Source organism: Oratosquilla oratoria, chromosome 34 (assembly GCF_046742065.1).
Source record: "Oratosquilla oratoria isolate Oo_2021 chromosome 34, ASM4674206v1, whole genome shotgun sequence".
Lineage (NCBI taxonomy): Eukaryota > Metazoa > Arthropoda > Malacostraca > Stomatopoda > Squillidae > Oratosquilla > Oratosquilla oratoria.
This window is the reverse complement of record NC_134810.1, coordinates 37,967,790-37,990,295: the sequence shown is the minus strand read 5'-3', so window position 1 is coordinate 37,990,295 and position 22,506 is coordinate 37,967,790. Positions and strand designations below refer to the sequence as shown.

The 22,506-nt window shown below is 45.1% G+C and overlaps 1 protein-coding gene across 3 annotated transcripts in view; it reads right to left on the bottom strand.

Annotated features, from left to right (window-relative positions):
* The window catches only part of Shrm (shroom), a 1,346,254-nt gene that overhangs the window by 229,182 nt on the left and 1,094,566 nt on the right, over nt 1-22,506 (bottom strand). For all 3 annotated transcript variants that reach the window (XM_076173405.1, XM_076173404.1, XM_076173406.1), the window contains one exon: nt 14,833-15,366. In XM_076173405.1, the coding sequence (XP_076029520.1) occupies nt 14,833-15,366 (534 nt within the window). The remainder of the gene's footprint in view (nt 1-14,832; nt 15,367-22,506) is intronic.

Genomic DNA, 22,506 nt, shown 5'->3' with positions numbered 1-22,506 from the left:
CTCTCTCTGTTTCTAGTGCCTCGTGGATTTTTGCTCTATGATTAAGAACATAAGGAAGAAAGGTTACTGCCTAAACTAGGTAGTTCCATGTCCATTACCATCTATCATCTCCACTCAAAGTTATCTAATTTCCTGTTAAAGCAACCAATAGTTTCAGCGCTCACTACAAGAAAATCCATGATATAAGACAAAATAAAAATCCAGATGTAACAAGATAAAGACGACCAAATTTAAGGGAAAATGTAAACAAGAAAATTAAAAAATCAGGAAGAACATCGGGCAGATACTCAAAGGAAAGCCAAAAATCTGATCTTTGTCCTTTTTTTTTTTCCTTTTTACAATTTTTTTGGGGGCCCAAATGATCAGCCTCAGAGGAAAAAAAAGTCAGATACCCAAAGAAAAACAAAAAAATCTGGTCTTCGTCCTTTCGATTTTTTTTTTTTTTTTTTTTTTTTTTTTTTTTTTACAAAATATTCTCTGGGTTCAAATGATCAGTCTTAGGGTGAAGTATTTTCCAGGACTCTTACGAAGATGGCAGCTCCATATATAACAATTGTAATTTCTTTATTTTTGAAGACTTCAAACCATCTCCTTTTAGTAAATGTACATTTTCCATCAGGTCGAGCGTGGGACTTCTCAAAATTTCCTCCACCGATTCGTAAATACAAAAAGACGAAAAAAAAAACCCTGAGAATTGGGAACACTGTTAAATAGAACACAATTACAAATAATTGCCCATAAGTTAGAAAAACTTTCACATACACTTGCACAGGCACATACGCACGCACACACACACACACACACACACACACACACACACACACACACACACACACACACACACACACACACACACACACACATTCATTTTGACATTCTTCATAATTGCTATATACAATGCATACAAATCTTGCATTTAGTCTTTCATTCTCATACATTACACATAAATACAAAAATCCCTTTTATACTGTGACAAAAATAGTTCCTCAGAATGCTATTATGTACATACTTACACTTTCACCCTTTCACTCATTAACTAGCACACTCACTAACACACTCGCACTAGTTTACGCACGCATACAAACGCACGAACACACACATATACACACACACACACACACACACACACACACACACACACACACACACACACACACACACACACACACACGAATCCAACACGTGATCCAAGACCATGGTGAATCACTCACACACACACACACACACACACACACACACACACACACACACACACACACACACACACACACACACACACACACACACACACAGGCAGACAGACACACAGATACAAACAGAAAAACACGCACGCGCACGCACGCACACACACGCATACACACAACACACACACACACACACACACACACACACACACACACACACACACACACACACAGGCAGACAGACACACAGATACAAACAGAAAAACACGCACGCGCACGCACGCACGCACGCACACACACACACACACACACACACACACACACACACACACACACACACACACACACACACACACACACACACACACACACACACACACACACACACACACGAGTCCAACATGTGATACAAGACCATGATGGTGAATCACACAGACAAATACGGGCACACAGACAGACAGATACATAGACACAAAAATAAGAACATAAGAACATAAGAAATAAAGGAGACTGCAAAAGACCATAAGGCCTACACTAGGCAGCTCCGATAAGAACATACAGAGACACACAGACAGAGACACACACAGACAGAGACACACACAGACACAGACACACACACACACACACACACACACACACACACACACACAGACACACACACACACACACACACACACACACACACACAGACACACACACACAGACACACACACACACACACACACACACACACACACACACACACACACACACACACACACACACACACACACACACACACACACACACAGGGCAAATTAAACCGACGCATGCGTGGTATACAAAGGAGACAATTTCCCATTGAGAGGACGACGGGTCGTTTACTCAAGAAATAATTGCGGCTAATGACAACTTTCCCCTTCTCAGCGCCAAGGACCTCAGCACGCCCCTCCCGCACGCCTTCCGCGACGCCTCTGCCACGCCCACCCTCCTAAACCACGCCCACAGTCTCCTGCCGCGTCCACCCACAACCCAATAATTACTTAGGCCAGAATTGTATGAATGTTTGAAGAAATGTCCCCCCTGCTGGATCTGCCGGTGATGGCTGACCTTGTGTGTGTGTGTGTGTGTGTGTGTGTGTGTGTGTGTGTGTGTGTGTGTGTGTGTGTGTGTGTGTGTGTGTGTGTGTGTGTGTGTGTGTGTGTGTGTGTGTGTGCATGTGTGCGCGCGTATGTGTGCACGTGTGTGTATGTGTACATTTGTGTATGTGTACGTGTGTGTATGTGTACGTGTGTGCATGTGTACGTGTGTGTGTGTGTGTGTGTGTGTGTGTGTGTGTGTGTGTGTGTGTGTGTGTGTGTGTGTGTGTGTACGTGTGTATTTGCGTATCGCGCGTGTACGCGGACGTGCAAGTCAGCAACCCTCATTGTTCCGTCGTCACCGGAAATCACAACCACCGTATCACACATCGTCGCCAGCTGGCGCCGGGTTTTTGTGGCGCCGCTCGATGCCCAGACGGACGGGCTTCCGTGCGTTCGCGGGCGACGACGACGACGACGCCGGCGCCAGATACGCTGCTGGCACCTCGAGCGTCTGCAGGGTGGCAGTGTTGGCACACGACACTCGTCTGGCGACAGTAGCCAAGAGACCTGGCCGCAGACATAACATAAAACTCGGTAAAGGGATATATGGGTTAATTAAATGTGACGTGTTAAAGATCGAGGGGCCCCGTCACGAAAATAAACCATCAACAGTGACGTTTTTAATGGAGTGCGTAAGAACAGGTGATGTTATGCAGCTGGGAGAGCGAAGTCTAGCTTGAATGGGGTCTCGGTCTATCGGTACCTCCCTCACGCCGGGGTCCGGCCCCTTTAAGGCGTTATCACGAGCTATTTTTCCTTCAACTATTAGAACAGATTTGCAGCCCGCATTTTTCGGGAAAGAATTTAATGTGCTGGATGAAGATAGTTTTCCTCCAGCATATCAAATGAGATTCTATATATTTTTGTTGAGAAAACAAAATAGTTTGCTATAGTGATTTGACGGCGGAAATAAAATCTGGAGGTGGGTGGTACCACGGATTAATCGGAGGTTGGAGGAAAATTAGCCCAGTGTGATAGCGCCTGTCTTTATCCAAATCAAAACCAACTAATTTCGTCACTGTGTTGATTGGGTCTACGACAGCGAATGCGAGACTAAACTCGGTTCTATAAACTTTTGCGTAGCGTTGATGCCTGTATTTACTCTTGTTGCCAATTAGCCATTTCATTCAGTTGATGCAAGACCCTAATGTCGTCAAACTGACATTTCATCCTATACCTATGCATTTATCATTATTTATATTATTATAACTTTTATTAAATTATTATTATTTTTGTTTATTTATTTATTATATTTTTTTCCACATCCGACCTAGTTATGGACCAAAAGGTCTCCTGCCGGCATGCTCCGCCTTTGTAATCCTTTGACACTTCCTCCTCTTAACCTTTTCTGTCTTGTACCAATTTGTTTCTTTTCAATAAGACCCAGGCAATGCTTCCTTACATCTAACAGTTATTATATTTTTGTTTGTTTGTCTGCAGGGTCCAAATTGATAAAAGATCCTAACCCTTAAGTCTAGACATAAATCTTCAAAATGGTGGATATTTGACCTAAATCCCTATTATGTCGGCGACCTAAATGCTCATGTCTAGAGTGTCTTAGACATAAGCATTTAGGTCATAGACATAAGCATTTAAGTCTAGACATAAGCACTTAGATCTAGACACAAGTATTTAGGTTTAGACATAAGTATTTAGGTCGCCGACATAACAGGGATTTAGGTAAAATCTCCGCCATTTTGAAGATTTAGGTCTAGACTTAAGGGTTAGGATCTTTTATCAATTCGACCTAGTGCCTATCCTGGTATCAGCCTAATTCCTATCGCCTACAACTACGCAAAAGAAAGAGTTAAACTAATCTAGAATCTCTTCTGTTGACGTTAAAAAGTTATCTTAGTCTGGCTGCGGTCAGACGCTTCTATCCAGTCAAGGGAGACCCTTCCCACTGGGCAGAGCCGACGGATAAAGTAGTGGATCTTAGGCCGCTTTGCGCTGACGAATCGATATTGTCCGAGAGGAGGAGGAGGAGCAACGAGGGGAGGAGGAGCAACGAGGGGAGGAGGAGGAGGAGTAACGAGGGGAGAGGAGGCACAATGAAGGGATAGGAGGTACAGCGAGGGGAGAGGAGGAACAACGAGGGGAGAGGAGGAGCAACGAGGACAAAGGAGGAGCAACGAGGGGAAAGGAGGAGCAACGAGGAGAAAGGAGGAGCAACGAGGGGAAAGGAGGAGCAACGAGGGGAAAGGAGGAGCAACGAGGAGAAAGGAGGAGCAACGAGGGGAAAGGAGGAGCAACGAGGGGAGAGGAGGTCTAGCGAGGGGAGAGGAGGAGCAACGAGGGGAAAGGAGGAGCAACGAGGGGAGAGAAGGTCCATCGAAGAGAGGAGGAAGAGTGATGAGGGGATAGGAGGAGCAACGAGGGGAAAGGAAGATCAACGTGGTGAGAGGATCAATGAGGGGAAAGGAGGAGCAACGAGGGGAGAGGAGAAGCAACGAGGGGAGAGGAGGAAGAACAACGAGGGGAGAGGAGGAAGAACGAGGGGAGAGGAGGAGCAACGAGGGGAGAGGAGGAAGAACAACGAGGGGAGAAGAGGAAGAACGAGGGGAAAGGAGGACCAGTAAGGGGAGAGTAAGAAGAAGAGTAACGAGGAAAGAAGAGGGTAAGGAGATAAGACCAGCATCAAGAGGAGATGGGGAGCATCGTGCGGAACAGATACGAGAAGTGGGAAGAGGTGGAACACGAGTGTAGGGTGGAGGACTAGGAATGGGGGAGAGACGCGGGCGGCCGGGTGGGCGGATGGGCGGGCAGGTTTGGGAATAATAAGCAGTTTGCCCGTATTTAATACGATGGCCCCCATCACTAAGTCAAGCTACCGGCTTGAGCTACCGGTCGCGACTTGCTTCAACAATCTGCCTGGAGGAAGAGGAGGAGGAGGAGGAAGAGGAGGAGGTGGAAGAGGAAGAGGAAGAGGAGGAGGACGAGGAGGACGAGGAGGATAAGGGAGGATAAGGAAGACGACGAGGAGGGCGAAGAGGAGGATGAGGAGGAAGAGCAAGATGATGATAAGGACGAGTAGGACGAGGGCGAGGAGGAGGACGAGAAGGATAAGGACGAGAAGGACGAGAAGGATAAGGACGAGAAGGACGAGTAGGACAAGAGTGATAAGGACGAGGAGGAGGAAGAGGAGGACGAGGGGAACGAGGAGGAGGACAAGGATGAGGATGAGGACAAGGATGAGGAGGAGGACAAGGATGAGGAGGAGGACAAGGATGAGGAGGAGGACAAGGATTAGGAGGACGAGAAGGATGAGGACGAGAAGGAGGAGGAGGAGGACGAGAGGGAGAAGTACGAGGAGGAAGAGTAGGAGGACGAGGAGGAAGAGGAGGAGGAAGAGGAGGACGAGGAGGGCGGGGAGGACGAGGGCGGGAAGGATGAGGACAAGGAGGGCGAGGAGGAGGACAAGGAGGGCGAGGAGGAGGACGAAGAGGGCGAGGAGGAGGACAAGGAGGGCGAGGAGGAGGACAAGGAGGACAAGGAGGAGGACAAGGAGGGCGAGGAGGAGGAGGGTCTCGATCAGCCCAATAACCCTTTCATGCGAGTGAGTGAGGTGCTTTATAGATCCTGTTCAACTATGGAATAGTCAACTTCGTGCGCCTGAAGGGGTGGAGTGGAGTCGAGGGGGTGGGGATTGACCTGGACTATAGACTTGATTCTGGCTAACGATTGGTGCGTTTATTCTTCCTGGGGGAAGCTTGGACTCACAGAATGTATCAAATAAATCTCAAAATTTGAGGCTTTAGCATTTACATCTATTTAATAAAACAGTCTTGTTTGTTAGGATCAACTCTATGCAAAGGCTACTTAGTAATGTTGAATAAAAATACAAATAGATAGTCAAATAAAAGGTAAACAGATAAATGAATAAATAAATAAATGAAGAAATGAAGAAATAAATAAAAACGGACTAAAAAATCTATTTCACGACGGATTTGATCACCTTTGCCTCCCCTCTCCAACATCCATTCTTTGTAGAAAAAGAAAATAAGTAAATGTATTAAATAAATAAATAAATAAATAAATAAATAATTAAACAAATAAAAATCTTCTTCCCTTTGGATGTGAATCCCACCACCCCCAGCCCGTTCCCCACCCCAAATCCTTTCACCTCCTAGTCAACGGAATGTTTGGATTCCAATCATTCAATTGGATTTCGTCCATGGTTGGAGGATTTGATTGGTACAACCGTAGCTTAAAGCTACGGTTATACTCACCAAATCCTCCAACCTTGGACGAAATCCATATGAATCATTGGAGTCCAACCATTCCGTTGACTAGTGTAACTGTAGCGTTACATGGAGGACTTGAGGACAGAGAGAGACCCGGAGACCGTAACTTCAGGTCGTGGACGGAACGAGGTAAGTCGCTCTAGGGGTCAGACCCATGTAGGCTATAATCACTAAAGAAGTTATCACACTGGGCTTCCACGGGATTCACCATCGTCGACCGTTGAGAGTTCGTTCGAGTAAAAACGACTTCGGTTACAATATTTGAATTTTCAAATATCCAAATATCAAATTATCTTTCCGTCATATCTAGGAGAACTGGATGATGAACGAAGAGATTATAAACCTATACCAGCGTTTCTCAACCTTTTCCCCCTTGCGTAACCTTTAAAACAAATTGCATGTCTCAAGGAACCCCTGCGTAAAACAATAACACATAGATCATATCTTTCTCATTTTATTTTCATCGTAATTATAGGTTAAATAGCATGATGTCCGTATAACATTATCACAATAACCAAGAATATGCCGTGCGTGTGGAATTATATTACGTATACTCGTACGAAATTAAATAAAAAATCAAAAGTCCATTAGCTTATCTCACTTGTTCTCGCGGAACCCTTAGGGACCTTTTGCAGAACCTTCGGGTTCCGGGGAACCCTGACTGAGAAACGCTGACATTTAACGAAATATTCTTAAAGAAGTCTAGAACTTCTGTAAACGAAGTCATATTCTAGTTATTCAAATGGAGGTTGGAGGTAGAATGTTGAAGGAAAAATAGCCCAGTGTGATAACACTTAACCATCATGGGTCGATGACTACCTCGGGTACAGTTACTCCCTTTATGGTCTTTGTACTGGTCAAGGACAAGCGGTCCCATGCACCTGGTGGAGGGACGAAAGCCCCCCTAAGAAGGAGAACATCGACCCACGCGTATAGAACCAACTCCTCCGAGCCAGGAAATAGACTTACACCGAACCTATCAGTATTTCTTCAACACAGAGAGAAAACATAATCTACGCTCTTGAAGTCTTGTCTCAGCCAGTCAAATGGAGGCATAATCGTACCTGAGCGTACATGCGCGCGCGCACACACACACACACACACACACACGCACACACACACACACACACACACACACACACACACACACACACACACACACACACACACACACACACACGCACACACACACACACACACATACATACGAAGTTCCAGGATCGGTGTTCCGGGTATAAATGGTCTACGTGAAAGACTGCGGCAACATAACCGGAATACGTAAAGAACTTCAGCTTCCAGACACGTACGAGGTAGTACATCTTCCACGGTGTACATAAATGGCCTGAAGAACCCAGTATGTATACGTGTATGCGTATGTACGTGTGTGTGTGTGTGCGTGTGTGTGCGTGTGTGTGTGTGTGTGTGTGTGTGTGTGTGTGTGTGTGTGTGTGTGTGTGTGTGTGTGTGTGTGTGTGTGTGTGTAATCCACCATTCACCATGGTCACCATGTCTCCCACCATGGTCTTTGATCAAGTGTTGGACTCGTGATCGACAGCTATTTCCCTCCCGGAGGAGAACTCGGAGCTCGTATATATGACCGACCTATGGGTAATGCTGTGACTTTACACGCACACTCACCCCCGACTCCCCACCCACGAGAGTTGGAGAAACATCTCGCAGAGCAACAATAATGAAACGATTTCAGCCCTGGTCGGGATTCGAACCCGGACTTCCGTAGTGGAAGGTGAGAACTCTAACCACTCCGCCACGTGTATGTGTATGTGTGTGTGAGCGCGCGCGTGCGTACGCGGGCGCATCAAGGTAGAAGCCCTCGATGAGCTACAGCGCACAAGACACCCGGGGCCCAGACATGGTCCACATTAAAATGCAGACCGCAGACACACGGGGCGAGTGAGCAAGCTGAGGATCCTGCTACTACTTCGCCTCCTCTTCCTCCTCCTCCTCCTCCTCCTCTTCCTCCTCTTCTAATTCCTCACTTCCTTCCTTCCTTCCTCCCTTCCTTCCTTCCTTCCTTCTGGTCGTGCGGTCTCTTGCTGTATCAGACACGATCATCTGGAGTGGACACACATTAGCACCCTGCCTTCCATGTAGGCAAGCAAACACGCGAACACGCACACACACGCGCGCGCGCACGCACGCACACACACTAACATTAACATTAACATGGCGAGATAACCCGGGTTCCTGAGGTCAGTCGAGCGCAGCAGCAGAACCAACGGTAGTTAAAAAAAAAAAAAAAAAAAAAAATCGGGTGGGGGGGGAGGCAGATTACTAAAAAAGACCATGATGAGACTCGAAATCGGTACAGAAGAAGAACAAAGTAATATCTTCCACTGTTGCCTTTGGCGTGATGATCACAGCCTCCACTCTCTCTCTGGAAGACCCCGCTGGACTTTGCTGTACGGCCCCTCCTATGGGACGCTGTTGCCAACCTCCCGCCCGAACTTGCCAACCTTTCACCGCAGCCGCAGCCGCAGCCGCAGATCGCGACCCCACCTGCGGTCGACATGGAAGACCAATCACTCGTGTTATTTCGGTTCTATATGCGTTAAACTGGGCTTTTTGGCTCGTCAGGACCAAAGGCGAGAGAAGGAAGAACGACCGGGTGCTGTCAGGGTCAAAGTACAGGTTGACCCTGGACATGATAAGTCTTTCTCTTGCAGACTTCTTGGGGATTTTTCCAAAAGAATAGGAAGGAACGCTTTCGGTACGTTGATACAAGCATTCTTATCGGCGTCATGTGTTCTCCTTTCCATGATGCAATAGTACCAGTCATAATTCAATTAAGTCGGCCGTCCCGAGTCCACTGCTGAACAAAGGCCTCCTTCGTAGCATTCCATGATTCACACGACCGCGCCTATCTCTGCCACGTCACTCAGGAAAACTTCTCTATCTCGTCTCTCCACTTTCTGTCTGGTCTCCCTCTTCCACGCTTCTCATCTCGCGGCGTCCACTCAGTAACACACTTGCCCCATCGCTCATCAGTCGTTTGCACTAGCTTACCAACCCAATTCCACTTCGTCTCTCTCACCGCCTCCACATTATCTTTCACTCTTGTTTGCTCTCTCACCCAACTTGCTCTCTTTCGGTCTCTCAGTGTTATTCCCATCATTGATCTATCCATTCTTCTCTGTGCAATCCTTAGCTTTGTTTCCATCTCTCTGTCTCCCTCTCCCACGCTTCTTATTTCGTGGTATACGAATTTAATCTATTCCCCCTGGTGCAGTTTAAAGAAACGATCAACAAGCCCAAAGGCAAAACGAAAATAAGATATACTTAGATGAATAAAACATATAAATTGACAAAGGGATATAACAAAATGATAAATGGATCAGCACAGAAGGCAAACGATGCTAGTGAAGCAGCCAAGTCGATTTTAATTTCCTGCATATGCTCTAATGCATCGCCAGGATGCAAGCAGAAGGCCACTATAAAACCGGTCCAGGGTACTAGTACACCATCACAAGTCTTCTGACTGTGCAGGCCACATGTGCAGGCCGTGGGTGCAGGCCATGGGTACAGGCCACTCCTATGGTTGGCCAATTAGATTCTACAGACTCGCAAAAGAGTCTCTTGTCAAAAAAAAAAAAAAAGTATAACGCCACGGAGACGCCTTATAAGGATGTCAGGGTCTGATTGTGTGGTTTCGAGGAGCGAGATGAGGGAGAAGGGGAGAGAGAGAGAGGGAGAGTTGTTGAGGGAGAAAGGGAGGAGACGGAAGTGGAGGAAGGTAGGAGAAAGGAGAAAGACAGAGGAGAAATACGAGAAAAAAGACGTGAAAAAGTAACGAGAGCAAGGAGAAATGGAGTGAATAGGAGAGGAATACATGAGATACAAAAAATGGAAGAGGAAGTGGGGAGAACGAATGGGGGAAGAGAAGATTGAAAAGGGAGAACAAGAGGAGAGAAGAACAAGAGAACATGGGGAAGAAAAAGAGGGAGGAGAACAAGAGGGGAGGATAACAGTAGAGGAGAGAGGGGGAAGGAGAGGAAAGAGAGGAAAAAGACGAAAAAGAGGAAAGAGAAAAGAAGAGAAGAGAGATTGAGAGGGAGAGACAGAGACTGAGACAGAGGTAGACAGATAAATAGACAGATAAAGACAGGCAGACAGACAAATAGACACATAAAGACAGGCAGACAGACGGACACTGACAGAGATAAAGAGAAAATAGGAGATTATATTGTATCTGGTTGCCGATAACAGATCAGCACTTTTATTACTTGTGGACAATACTAAACCAAAGAGGTGAAGTCATATTCTACGGATGAACAATGTTACCAGTGGTCAGAATTCTTTTCCTCTAATCATAAAAGAACGCTGCGAGACTCTGGTCTGTAGGGGTACCATTAAAGTCCCTAAAATGTTGACTGTACAAGTCTTAGACAATCAATACCCCATTCAGTAAGGGGAAGAGGGGAGTGGGGATAGGTGGGATTGGACATGGAGGGGATGGGAGGATTGGGAGAGGGAGAGGGAGTGGGAAAGGGAAGGGGAGTGATCTCTCTCTCTCTCTCTCTCTCTCTATCTCTCTCTCTCTCTCTCTCTCTCTCTCTCTCTCTCTCTCTCTCTCTCTAACCACCAGCTCCTCCTCAACCACCAACTCCATAACCACAATCAATACCACAACAACCACAACCACCATCACATCAACCAACCACCACAACAACAATAACCATTACCGCGATCACCGTCTATTTGCAAGTCTCTTAGGGACTGTGATAGATTCATAAACAAAAGTGGGGGGAATGGGGTGGGGGATAATTGACTTGAATAATATCTTATCCTTTATGTGCGGTTTCGCACGTCCGCTCTTGTGGGCGCAGTGTTCTGAGCTTTTGGGTTTTGGTGCGCAGGGAGTCTCAAGTTCATCGAGAAGTCTCAAGACGAACTAAAAAAAAATCGAGAGTGCTGGAGGGACATTTCGAAAGGGAAGGGCAACGTCTCGCGAAGAGGGGCTAGTTCAATGCGCACACGCGCGCACACACACACACACACACACACACAAACACACAAAGACAGGCACGCATACACAAATACAAACACACACACACATATGTACGTACGAAAGCATGGGCCCTTATATAAACATGGCTAGTGTAACCAGAGCTTTATGAAGATGACACGCATACCCTGACCCATGACCAGCCAATCCCTACATCATCAGCAGTATCATAACCTGACCACCTTCTTTGGAGCGATGGCCCCGGGCGCCGAAGACCAAAAGAAGACGGACCAGGAGCTCGACGGGCACTGGAGAGTCTGCCAACTGGCCCCGGGGGACTTGGAGACCGCCTCTGCTTCAGAGTCCCTCCCTAATCCTACTCTTCCTTCTCTCTCATCTAGCTCCTGTTGTTCCTACTGCTTTATCATCTGTCACATTTCTTCTTCCTCTTCCTTCGTTTAATTCCCGTTAGTCCTACTGCTTTGTCAAGTGTCACATTTCTTCTTCGTACCTCCTTCATCTAACTCCTTTTGTTCCTACTGCTTTATCTTTGGTCGCGTTTCTTCTTCCTTCCTCCTTCACCTAATTCCTATCAGTCCTATTGCTTTATCAGCTGTCAGATTTATCCTTCCCTCCCTCCTTCATCTAATTCCTATCACTCCTACAGCTTTACCATCTGTCACATTTCTTCTTTGTCTTCTTCCTGTGTAGTCTAACTCCTCTTCTTTGTTTTACTTCTTCGTCTACATTCCTTCTTTCTCTTTTCCTTGCCAACCTTCTTAAGTTCCTCGTCAATATCGTCCTCCTCCATTTCATTTCTTGCTCAGCAACCACTACTCTCCCTTCTTTTCCTCTGTCTCATCTTCCTCCTCTTTCATTGGCCACCTCCTCCTCCTTCTCCTCCTCCTCCTAACCTCCATCCAACCCCCCCTGTCGCAACTCCATTCCACTTCGTCTCCTGCCCTCCATAAAATCCTCTAGGAAAACAAGTTGCCCAGATTGAAAGGAGGAGGAAGGAGTAAAAGGAGGATGAAGAGAAGGAAGACGAGGAAGAGGAGGAGAGAGAAGAGGAAGAGGAATAAGAAGAAGAGAAGGAATAGGAATAAGAAGAGGAAGAAAATGAGGAAGAAGAGGAAAAAGGGGAGGAGGAAGAAGGAGGAAGAAGAGTAGGAAGAGGAAGAAGAAAAGAGTAGCTATAGTAACGGATGATGATGATGAGGATTTATTTCAATGTCACGAAACTCCTCTTATCAGAAGGCTAGGACGGTGACCCTTAACAGAGGACTTTGTAGCGTGGAATTTAATGAACCATGACCTTGGTCCAACTCGCTGGCAACAGGGGAGGAAAAATTAGTAAAGTGATGAGAGAAATGACGAGTCGAAGGGTCAGAGACCGCGCAGGAAGCTCTAAGGATGCGAAACGGCAAAAGGAATCATAAAGGCGTTGCAGCAGGACGAACAGGATTTTGAAAATATATTAATGAATAACCGAGCGAATGGATAAACATAAGTGAATAAAGAAGCAAGACAATCCATAAATGAATCAATGAATAAAGACTGATAAACGAATAAATATGAAAAAATACGAAGAACGTGTAAGCTATACATTAGATGACTTCGTATTTTCTAGCGCGACATGACGTCACCATTATGTTAACGGTCACAGTGGCAAAGCAAACGAAATTAAAGTTCTTTTAGTCATTAACTAATTTGGATGCTGAAGATCATGAATAGACGAGAGAATAAAAAAGTACAATATTAACCAAATATGAGGACAGTTTAAGGAAAAACAAACAAACAGACTTAATTGGCTGGCATTTACATCACATTCTTTGTGATTATCCCATTGAATCTTAATAAAGTTTGAAAGTGTACAGCATTCCAACTCCTCTGCGGGAAGTTGACTCCATTATTTGGCTGAGCTAACTCGGTGATTGGCTGTCTCTGTCTCTCACTCCTTCTGTCTGTCTGTCTCTCCCTCTGTCTGTCTGTCTCTCCCTCTGTTTGTCTGTCTCTCCGTCTGTCTGTGTGTCCCTCTCTGTCTCTCCCTCCCTCTCTCTGTCTCTCCCTCCCTCCCTCTCCCTCCCCCTCTCTCTCCCTTTCCCTCCCTTACTCTCTCTCCCTCCCTCCCTCTCTCTCCCCCTCCCTCTCTATCTCTGTATCTCTCTCCATCTCTCTCTATCTCTGTATCTCTCTCTCTCCCTCTCTCTCTCTCTCTCTCTCTCTCTCTCTCTCTCTCTCTCTCTCTATCTCTCTCTATCTCTCTATCTCTCTATCTCTCTCTCTCTCTCTCTCTCTCTCTCTCTCTCTCTCTCTCTCTCTCTCTCTCTCCCTCTCTCTCTCTCCCTCTGTCTCTCCATCTCTCTGTTTAATCGTTTCTCTGTCCCCCTATCTCTGAATAGTATGTACGACCGGCAGAATACTGCTACTTGCAAAAGACATCTGTCTGTAGCAATTGATAAAGAAATCCACAGAGAAATTTTGTCTCGTCAGTTCCTCCGGGAACACAAGTTCTTGATAAGGTTATCTGTGCAGTTGAGACTCCGAGGTTTGCAAGTATTCGCATCGGCGTTGGATAATATCTAAACACAGGCTGTGGTTTTCTGCTTGACGTGAACACATTTCTTCGAGTAAAGCCTCGTTGACACGAGGCAAGTTGAGAGGCAAGTCAAGTGTGCAAGTTACTTGAGCTGGGAAGGGAGAGGGGAAAAGAGGGGGGAATGGAAGGAAGGAGGGGGGAATGGAAGGAAGGAGGGGGGAATGGAAGGAAGGAGGGAGGGAGGGAGGGAGGGAGGAAGGGAGGAAGGGAGGGAGGGAGAGAGGAGAGAGAGAGGAAAGAGAGAAAGAGAGAGAGAGAGAGAGAGAGAGAGAGAGAGAGAGAGAGAGAGAGAGAGAGAGAGAGAGAGAGTGAGAGTGAGAAAGGAGAGAGGAGAGAGAGAGGAAAGAGAGAGGAGAGAGGAAAGAGAGAGGAGAGAGAGAGGAAAGAGAGAGGAGAGAGAGAGGAGAGAGGAGAGAGACAGAGGAGAGAGACAGATAAGAGAGACATATAAGAGAGACAGATAAGAGACAGAGGAGAGAGAGGAGAGAGCGAGATAGGAGAGAGAGGAGAGATAGGAAAGAGAGGAGAGATAGGAGAGAGAGGAGAGAGAGAAGAGATAGGAGAGAGAGGAGAGAGAGGAGAGAGGGAGAGATAGGAGAGACGGAGAGAGGGGGAGCGACTAGAGATAGAGAAAAAAAAAAATTGTACGTGCGAGTGAAAGAGGAAGAGAAATTCACCGACAACTGGAGAACGCAAAGTCCATGAGGGCGCGCCCACTTACCTCGAGGCGACGAGGTTGTGTGGTGCCGCGGGTCGCCTGCTGCTGCTGCCCGCGCCCGCAGCTCCGCCTACATGGCGCTGAAGGCTGGGCGTGCTCTTCGCGGGCGTGAGGGTCGAGGTTCCTCCACCGCCGCTGCCTCCCGAAGGGTTGACTAGCGACTCGGCGAAGGAGGAGAGGCTCTCGGCAGAGGGGTATCGCTGGAGAGGCGACCTCCTGGAAGAGGCCGAAGACAAGCTGACTGTCGAAGTACTGGCCTGGATCCCGAAGTTCGAGGAGGAGGAGGGTGGGAACGGGAAGGACGAGCTCGTCGGAAGGCCGAAGGAAGGGCTGTGGCACTGGGGCGGCGTGCCGGGCCTTCCGCTGACTCCTGTTGCTCCTGCTGCCGAAGTTGACGCCGAAGTTGAGGCGCCTAAGAGTGTTGAGGGTGCCGCTCCCGATGTAGCATATCCGTCGGCACCGCCCACGCCTCCTGCGTTGCTGGCGCTACTACTGGTCTCGGGCCAAGAACACCGTCCATCCAGGCCCGTCACGCTCCTGTGGGAGAAGAAACAGAGACGTTAGAAACAACTTCGACAACCGTGTAGTTAATGAATGGAATAAACTTCCTGCAGAGGCAGTGCAATGTAGTTCAGTTCGAAGCTTTAAGGTTCGTTTAGATAAACGACTAAGCAAGGTGCTGTAATGCCTGCCATTTATTTTATATTGTTTGTTTTTTATTATTTGTTTATTATTTATTATTTGCTTGATTTTCATTTATTATTTATGTCAATTTATTATTATTTACTGTTTACCTGTTTATTATCTAACTATACCTATGCATTTATTTTCTATATCATTATGATTTTCATTTATTTATCTATTCATCATTATTATCATTTTTTCGCATCCGACCTAGTTATGAACCAAAAGGTCTCCTGTCGGAATGCTCCTCCTTTGTAATCCTTTGTAATTGGTCGAGAAGGAGGAGTGGTCCGCTCCTAGCGCGGTCGCTTGCGCGGTCGCTTGCGCGGTCGCTTGCGCGGTCGCTTGCGCGGTCGCTTGCGCGGTCGCTTGCGCGGTCGCTTGCGCGGTCGCTAGGGCGGTCACGCGCCGCCGGACACTTCGTCCCCTCTTCAAGCACGCTCACGTCCTAAAGCTAACTGAAGAACTCAGAGATGAAGCCACGTACACGCTACGTGACCTGTCCGGATACTATGGACGTGATATAACAAAAGTCTTGTGAATCTGTTAAATCCGTGTATTGTTTAAGAGACGGACTCAAGGACCGGAACTAACGAAGATCCTGAAGAATGTATGATAACAGTAAAAAAGTCGTGTCGCCCTCATTTTGATCGTATCATCCGCAGAGGTTCCAATGACGAAGAATGAACTTGTTAGATAACCAATACAGAGAAGAAAAACTTCATATCATTAGCAACAAGGTCATACTCTTTGCGGATAACTTCCAGAATTCTTTGTAAGATCAATAATGTACTCGTACATAAAAAGTATAAAATCATTACCAATAGGGTCATACTTTTTGTGGACAATTTCCAGAGATAGCTTCTAGAACTCGCTGTAAGACAACTAATATAAGAAAAGTATAGAATCATTAGCAATAGGGTCATATCTTTTGTGGACAATTTACTGAGATAACTTCTGGAACTCACTGCAAGACAACTAATGTAAATAAATATAAAATCATTAGCAATAGGGCCATACTTTTTGTGGACAATTTACAGATAGCTTCTATAACTCACTATAACACAACTAGCACATACATATACCACAGGCTCTTTTCCCCTTACACTGGAGGTAGCAAAAAAAAAAAAAAAAAAAAAGAACAAAGGCATAGAAACCACTCTTACCCATTCCATCCCCTACATACTCCACTCCCCTCTACCCTCTTCCCTCCCTCTTATCTTAGCACCTCCTGGATGACGAGTCATCCAACTCGTATAAGAAAATATAAAACAGTTAGTAACAGGGTTATTATTTTCGCGGAAAACTTTCAGAGGGATGACAGTACTTTCGAGGGCGAGGGAACAGGGCCGTGACTTTCATGACAGCTCCATTCCGCGCGGGAACAGAAGCTAGATGGCGCCACTGACAACCCAGACACTTCCGGTGCGCTTGCGGGCATTAACAAGGGTCATATTTGTATTCTTACATCGTAGAATGGCAACCTAACATTACCGACCCTTTAGAGTAACTCTCCTATTACTTGCGCTAAGTACTACCCGATGTTATTTGTGAAATGTAAGTTTGTGTACTCGACTGTCAAGTAATTATGTCGTAACATATTAGTAAATACACTAAAAACCCACTTTTCTTAATCCAATCAACAGTGGGTTTATAGTGTATGTGCTCGAAATACATGGACTGTACGCCTCTGTAATCTTGTCTTAAGCATATTATTTTGTTTACGAACAAACCTAGTAATAACAGAATAATTCAGTTCTATGGATTGTATGTTTGTTATGGTCACTGAGAACGATCCGATTTATAAATTATTTCGTTTTGATGTTAGTTTGTTTTTTGTATTTCTTTTAATTTAATCATATTCGGATCTATTAATTTTTGTTTGTAATGAAGAAAGGACGTGCATATACAAACTTCACACACTAAATGTGACCTGAGAATGCGCCATGAAGAAACTATACAACACTGTAGTCACGGGCTTAGTGGTCAATTAACACGTAGCCACACCAACATCACCAATGGTGCAATGGTTCCCCTATAAAACAATTAACGTCTTACTTTAACACACAAAATAAAATAAAATAAAATAAAATAAAATCATGAAACGCAGATGAGAATAGGGTCAACTCAATACTTTTATCAAAATTCAGTGCACCAACAGAAGTCTGAGGAAAAATCATTTGGTCCATGACTCGGCCGTTTGGAAAAATGCACAAACAGAAGCTTGCACGCACGCACGCACACACTCAAAATAACAAGAAATAGTCGAGAAGACGTTTTTCAACAGCCTCCGGTGTGAGGTTTTAGCATCAAAAAAGACGTTGAAAACTGCCACAGTACAATTCATCTCCTTTACTTCTCTTCTCATGACTCAACGTTGAGCAATTTTTCACTCGTGTGTATATATTTATATATATATATTTATATATATATATATATATATATATATATATATATATACACATTATATATATATATATATATATACACATTAAATATATATATATACACATTATATATGTGTATATAACTTAAACCCACTCTCGGAGAAAGAATAAACTGAGATACAGAGTAAAACGTATATTTCGACCACTGACTGTGCTCCTCTTCAGCAGTTAGTGGTCGAAATATACGGTTTACTCTGTATCTCAGCTTATCTTTCTCCGAGAGTAGGTTTAAGTTTTATCTTATTCTTGTGTTACGACATCTACGTTACTTGATTTATATATATAAATATATATAATATATATATATATAAATATATATATATATATATATATATATATATATATATATATATAAATATATATAATATATATATATATAAATATATCCATTTTTATAGCAATACAGGCAAATAAAGTGTCGAACATTGCAACAGGATAATATATGCCTCTAGAAACTTCCCAGTGATCGAAAAGTAGAGTGAAAATTGATATAAAGCGAGAATGAAAAAAAAATACAAATTAGTATTGAAAAAGAAAAAGGGGGGGGGGCTCTCCATGCTGATAAGAACATAAGAATGAAGGAGACTGCAGGATACCATAAGACCTACACTAAACATTTCCATGTCCATTACCCCCTATCGTCCCCTTCCATAATCTAACCAAACAATTAAAACAACCAATAGTTTCATCGATCACTACATGGTTACTAAGTCTATTCCATTCGTTGACCACTCCATTGGTAAACAAGTTCTTGAAACTTCGCAGGTTTCTTTGCAAGACTCTTTGGATCGTCTGGACCCACGTGGAACCTCGGGTCATCCCCCCTTGCGGGAACCTCCTCCCCACAAACTTAACCTACAAACGACCATCGTCATTTAACGAGACATCGTTATTAGTTTACTACGAAAGGGTTAAGAGGCGTAGGGTCACGGAAGACGGCGACGAGTTATTAAAGGGCCTAGTCTGTTATTACTTAAACAATTACTCAGAGCGGGTGACGTGACCAGGTTACATAAGAGGCAGTTTAACTATGACTAAAGCTATTAAACATGCTCTCTGTGGACGGTTAGCCAACGCAAGTAGTAGTTAACAGTAGGTGTTGGGAACCGAACTGGTACATCTTATCACGAGACGCGATTTTTCATTCCCTCTACCTTTGCAGCATTTACATCAAAATAGTTTTAGTGAAAGATGCACTTATAATGGGAACATTATCTTTTGCTGATATTTCATTAAGTCATTCCTCAATTTACTCTTATCAATTAATCTTACATCGTTTGCAGAAACTACCTCTAAGGTGGAGTCAAGGAACCCAACTACAAATGGTCTGTGTGTGTGTGTGTGTGTGTGTGTGTGTGTGTGTGTGTGTGTGTGTGTGTGTGTGTGTGTGTGTGTGTGTGTGTGTGTGTGTGTGTGTGTGTGTGTGTGTGTGTGTGTGTGTGTGTGTGTGTGTGTATGCGAGTACGGGTGAGTTTATGTGGGTATGTGTATGCGAGTACGGGTGAGTTTATGTGGGTATGTGTATGTATGTGTATATGAATGCATGTGTGTGTGAGTGTGTATGTGTGTGTGTGTGTATGTGTGAATGTGTGTGTGTGTGTGTGTGTGTGTGTGTGTGTGTGTGTGTGTGTGTGTGTATGTGTGAATGTGTGTGTGTGTGTGTGTGTGTGTGTGAATGTGTGTGTGTGTGTGTATGTGTGAATGTGTGTGTGTGTGTGTGTGTGTGTGTGTGTGTGTGTGTGTGTGTGTGTGTGTGTGTGTGTGTGTGTGTGTGTGTGTGTGTGTGTGTGTGTGTGTGTGTGTGTGTGTGTGTGTGTGTGTGCGCGCGCGCGTGCGTGTAATGAAACGAACCTTTATGTAGAGACCACCGGGGTCAATTCTCACCCGCAGGAAACAAGAAGACTATGCAGTACCGTGAACAGCTATACGTTCCTTCCCAGGGCGATGGTGTGAACAGACACGCTAAACAAGCCACAGAAGTCAAACCGTGAAAACATTAAACTGTCTTAATTTGTGCTTTCACATATATATATGAGCTTTCACGTGTCCTTTGTTTTGTGGCACATAGACTTCTTAAACGCACATACACATACACGCGTGTGTGTGCATTTGTTGTTCACAGTCCTTGTGCACATACAGACACACACGTGTACACACACACACACACACAGGAGGCGTACCAAATGGGGAGACATTTTAGTACTGCCACCGGAACTCCGAAAAGATCTTTCCCTCCGGCTGCGCTCCAGAAAGGAAGCCTCGAACAAGGGCCCCGAAAATACACGCCCAAGAAAACGGTGGCGCTGCTGGGAGGTCGAGAGGTCGGCGCGATAGGGGGCTGGCTGTGTGACTAGTGGTGTTGGTAATGGCTCTTGTTGTTGTTGTTGTAGATTTTTTTGTGGTAATAGTGGTGGTGGTGGTGATGATGATGGTGGTGATGTTGGTGGTGATGATGGTGATGATGGAGGTGATGGTGGTGATGATGATGGTGGTGGTGATGGTGGTGGTGATGGTGGTGGTGATGGTGGTGATGATGGTGATGGTGGTGATGGTGGTAGTGATGGTGATGATGGTGGTGGTGATGATGGTGGTGGTGGTGATGATGGTGGTGATGCTGGTGGTGGTGATGATGGTGGTAGTGATGGTGGTGATGATGATGGTGTTGGTGATGGTGGTGATGCTGGTGGTGGTGATGATGGTGGTGATGATGGTGGTGGTGATGATGTTGGTGGTGATGATGTTGGTGGTGATGATGTTGGTGGTGATGGTGTTGGTGATGATGTTGGTGGTGATGATGTTGGTGGTGATGTTGGTGGTGGTGATGTTGGTGGTGGTGATGTTGGTGGTGGTGATGTTGGTGATGGTGATAATGATTATAGTAGTAGTGATGGTGGTGAGCGCGATTATGGTGGTTGTGGTAATGGTGATAACAGTGACAGCAGTTGGAGCGGTAGTTTTAGGAGATCCCTTGTAGGCAGGGGGTGGGGGAAAGTGTTGGAAAGTAGTGAAAGCCCCTTTTTTCGAGGAACTGTCAAAAGATAATCGCGAGGTTGAGGGACGGGTCTTTGAGGGTGACGAAGAGACCTTTATGGAGAGGGTCAAAAGGAAATCGTCAGCGAAGTTTTCCCGAAACAGGTTTCTGTCTTTGAGGACAACATTGCGTCGAAGAGGCTTACGGTGGTATTCTAAAAAAAAAAAAAAAAAAAAAAAAAAAATCCTTATGTAAATCTTTCCATTCCAAGAATTTATATAAGATTTACACAAAGAAATACTTTTTTTTAAGAATATCACCGTCAGTTGTTTCAGAAGAGAAAGGGGAAATCCAGACGAAGAACTGGAAGACTCACGGAGTGCGGGTCGAAATGGTCTTGCACGTTAACTACGCAGACACCCATATAGAGGTCAGAGCCAACAGCGGCGCCGTGTCAACAAAAGAGATCGTCTGACAATCCCCTTCCCCCACGTGAACCCTAAACCTAATCTTTCCCCAAACGCATTCGACCGAGTGTCGTAAAACTTGGTTCTTCTAAAGAGACGCGATCCATATACTGTAGGTTCAACTATCGGAGAAAAGAATGTTGTATGAAGATAACGTATATTACGATCACTGTCTGTGATCGGAAGATACGTATATTACGATCACTGTCTGTGATCGGAAGATACGTATATTACAGTCACTGTCTGTGATCCTCTTCAGCGTTCATATTACAAATGTGTTAGAACGTTTAACTCGCTTGCATCATCCACTAAGTTCAGGTAAGACTCCACGGGCATGACTTTTATCACGTATTGACGTGTGTATAACGTGTAGATGGTTCTAGTGAACACGTGCTGGCTAATTACCTTTGCAATTGACTACCCCCCTTATAAGGGGGAAAAAGTTCTTGGTATATAGATAGATAGGACTTCCAAATCAAAAAGGTTGTAAACACAGGTCTCGAATAAATATTACTCTCCTTTTAGACAACTCCGCTTTCACAATGAACTCCCAGTAGACTACTCCATACGACAGAACACTCCCTATAGCAGAACATCCTACACCATAGAACTCTCCTCATAACAGAACACTATAATAAAATACCCAGTTCATAATAACATGCCTTCTCTCCAGGTGCTATGGGAAAGCCTTAACAACGATAACCATGCATACTAAACCCAAACCTTTCACAGAACTCAAGACCAGTATAAAACCATATACACAACCCAAAAGGCCAGCAAAACCCAACAACAAGAAAAACCCAGATCAATAGTAATAAAAAAAGAACCGTACACTGACCTAAAAACAAATAACAGACCATTCCGACACACGGTCATAATTTTTTTTATGTCGATTTGTGACGCGGTCAAGATGGCGTTTATGTTGTTAACAATGTGGATAGGGACAAGAATACAGCCACCGTGTTCCTTGCGTTTGGTACTCGTACAAGAGGATTGAATGGGGTGAGGCGAGGGGACGATCATTTTCTCTCCGTATTTTTCTTCCATGGGGGAGAGGGAGAGGAGGAGGAAGAGGGAGAGAGATATAGATAGAGAGAAAGGGAGAGAA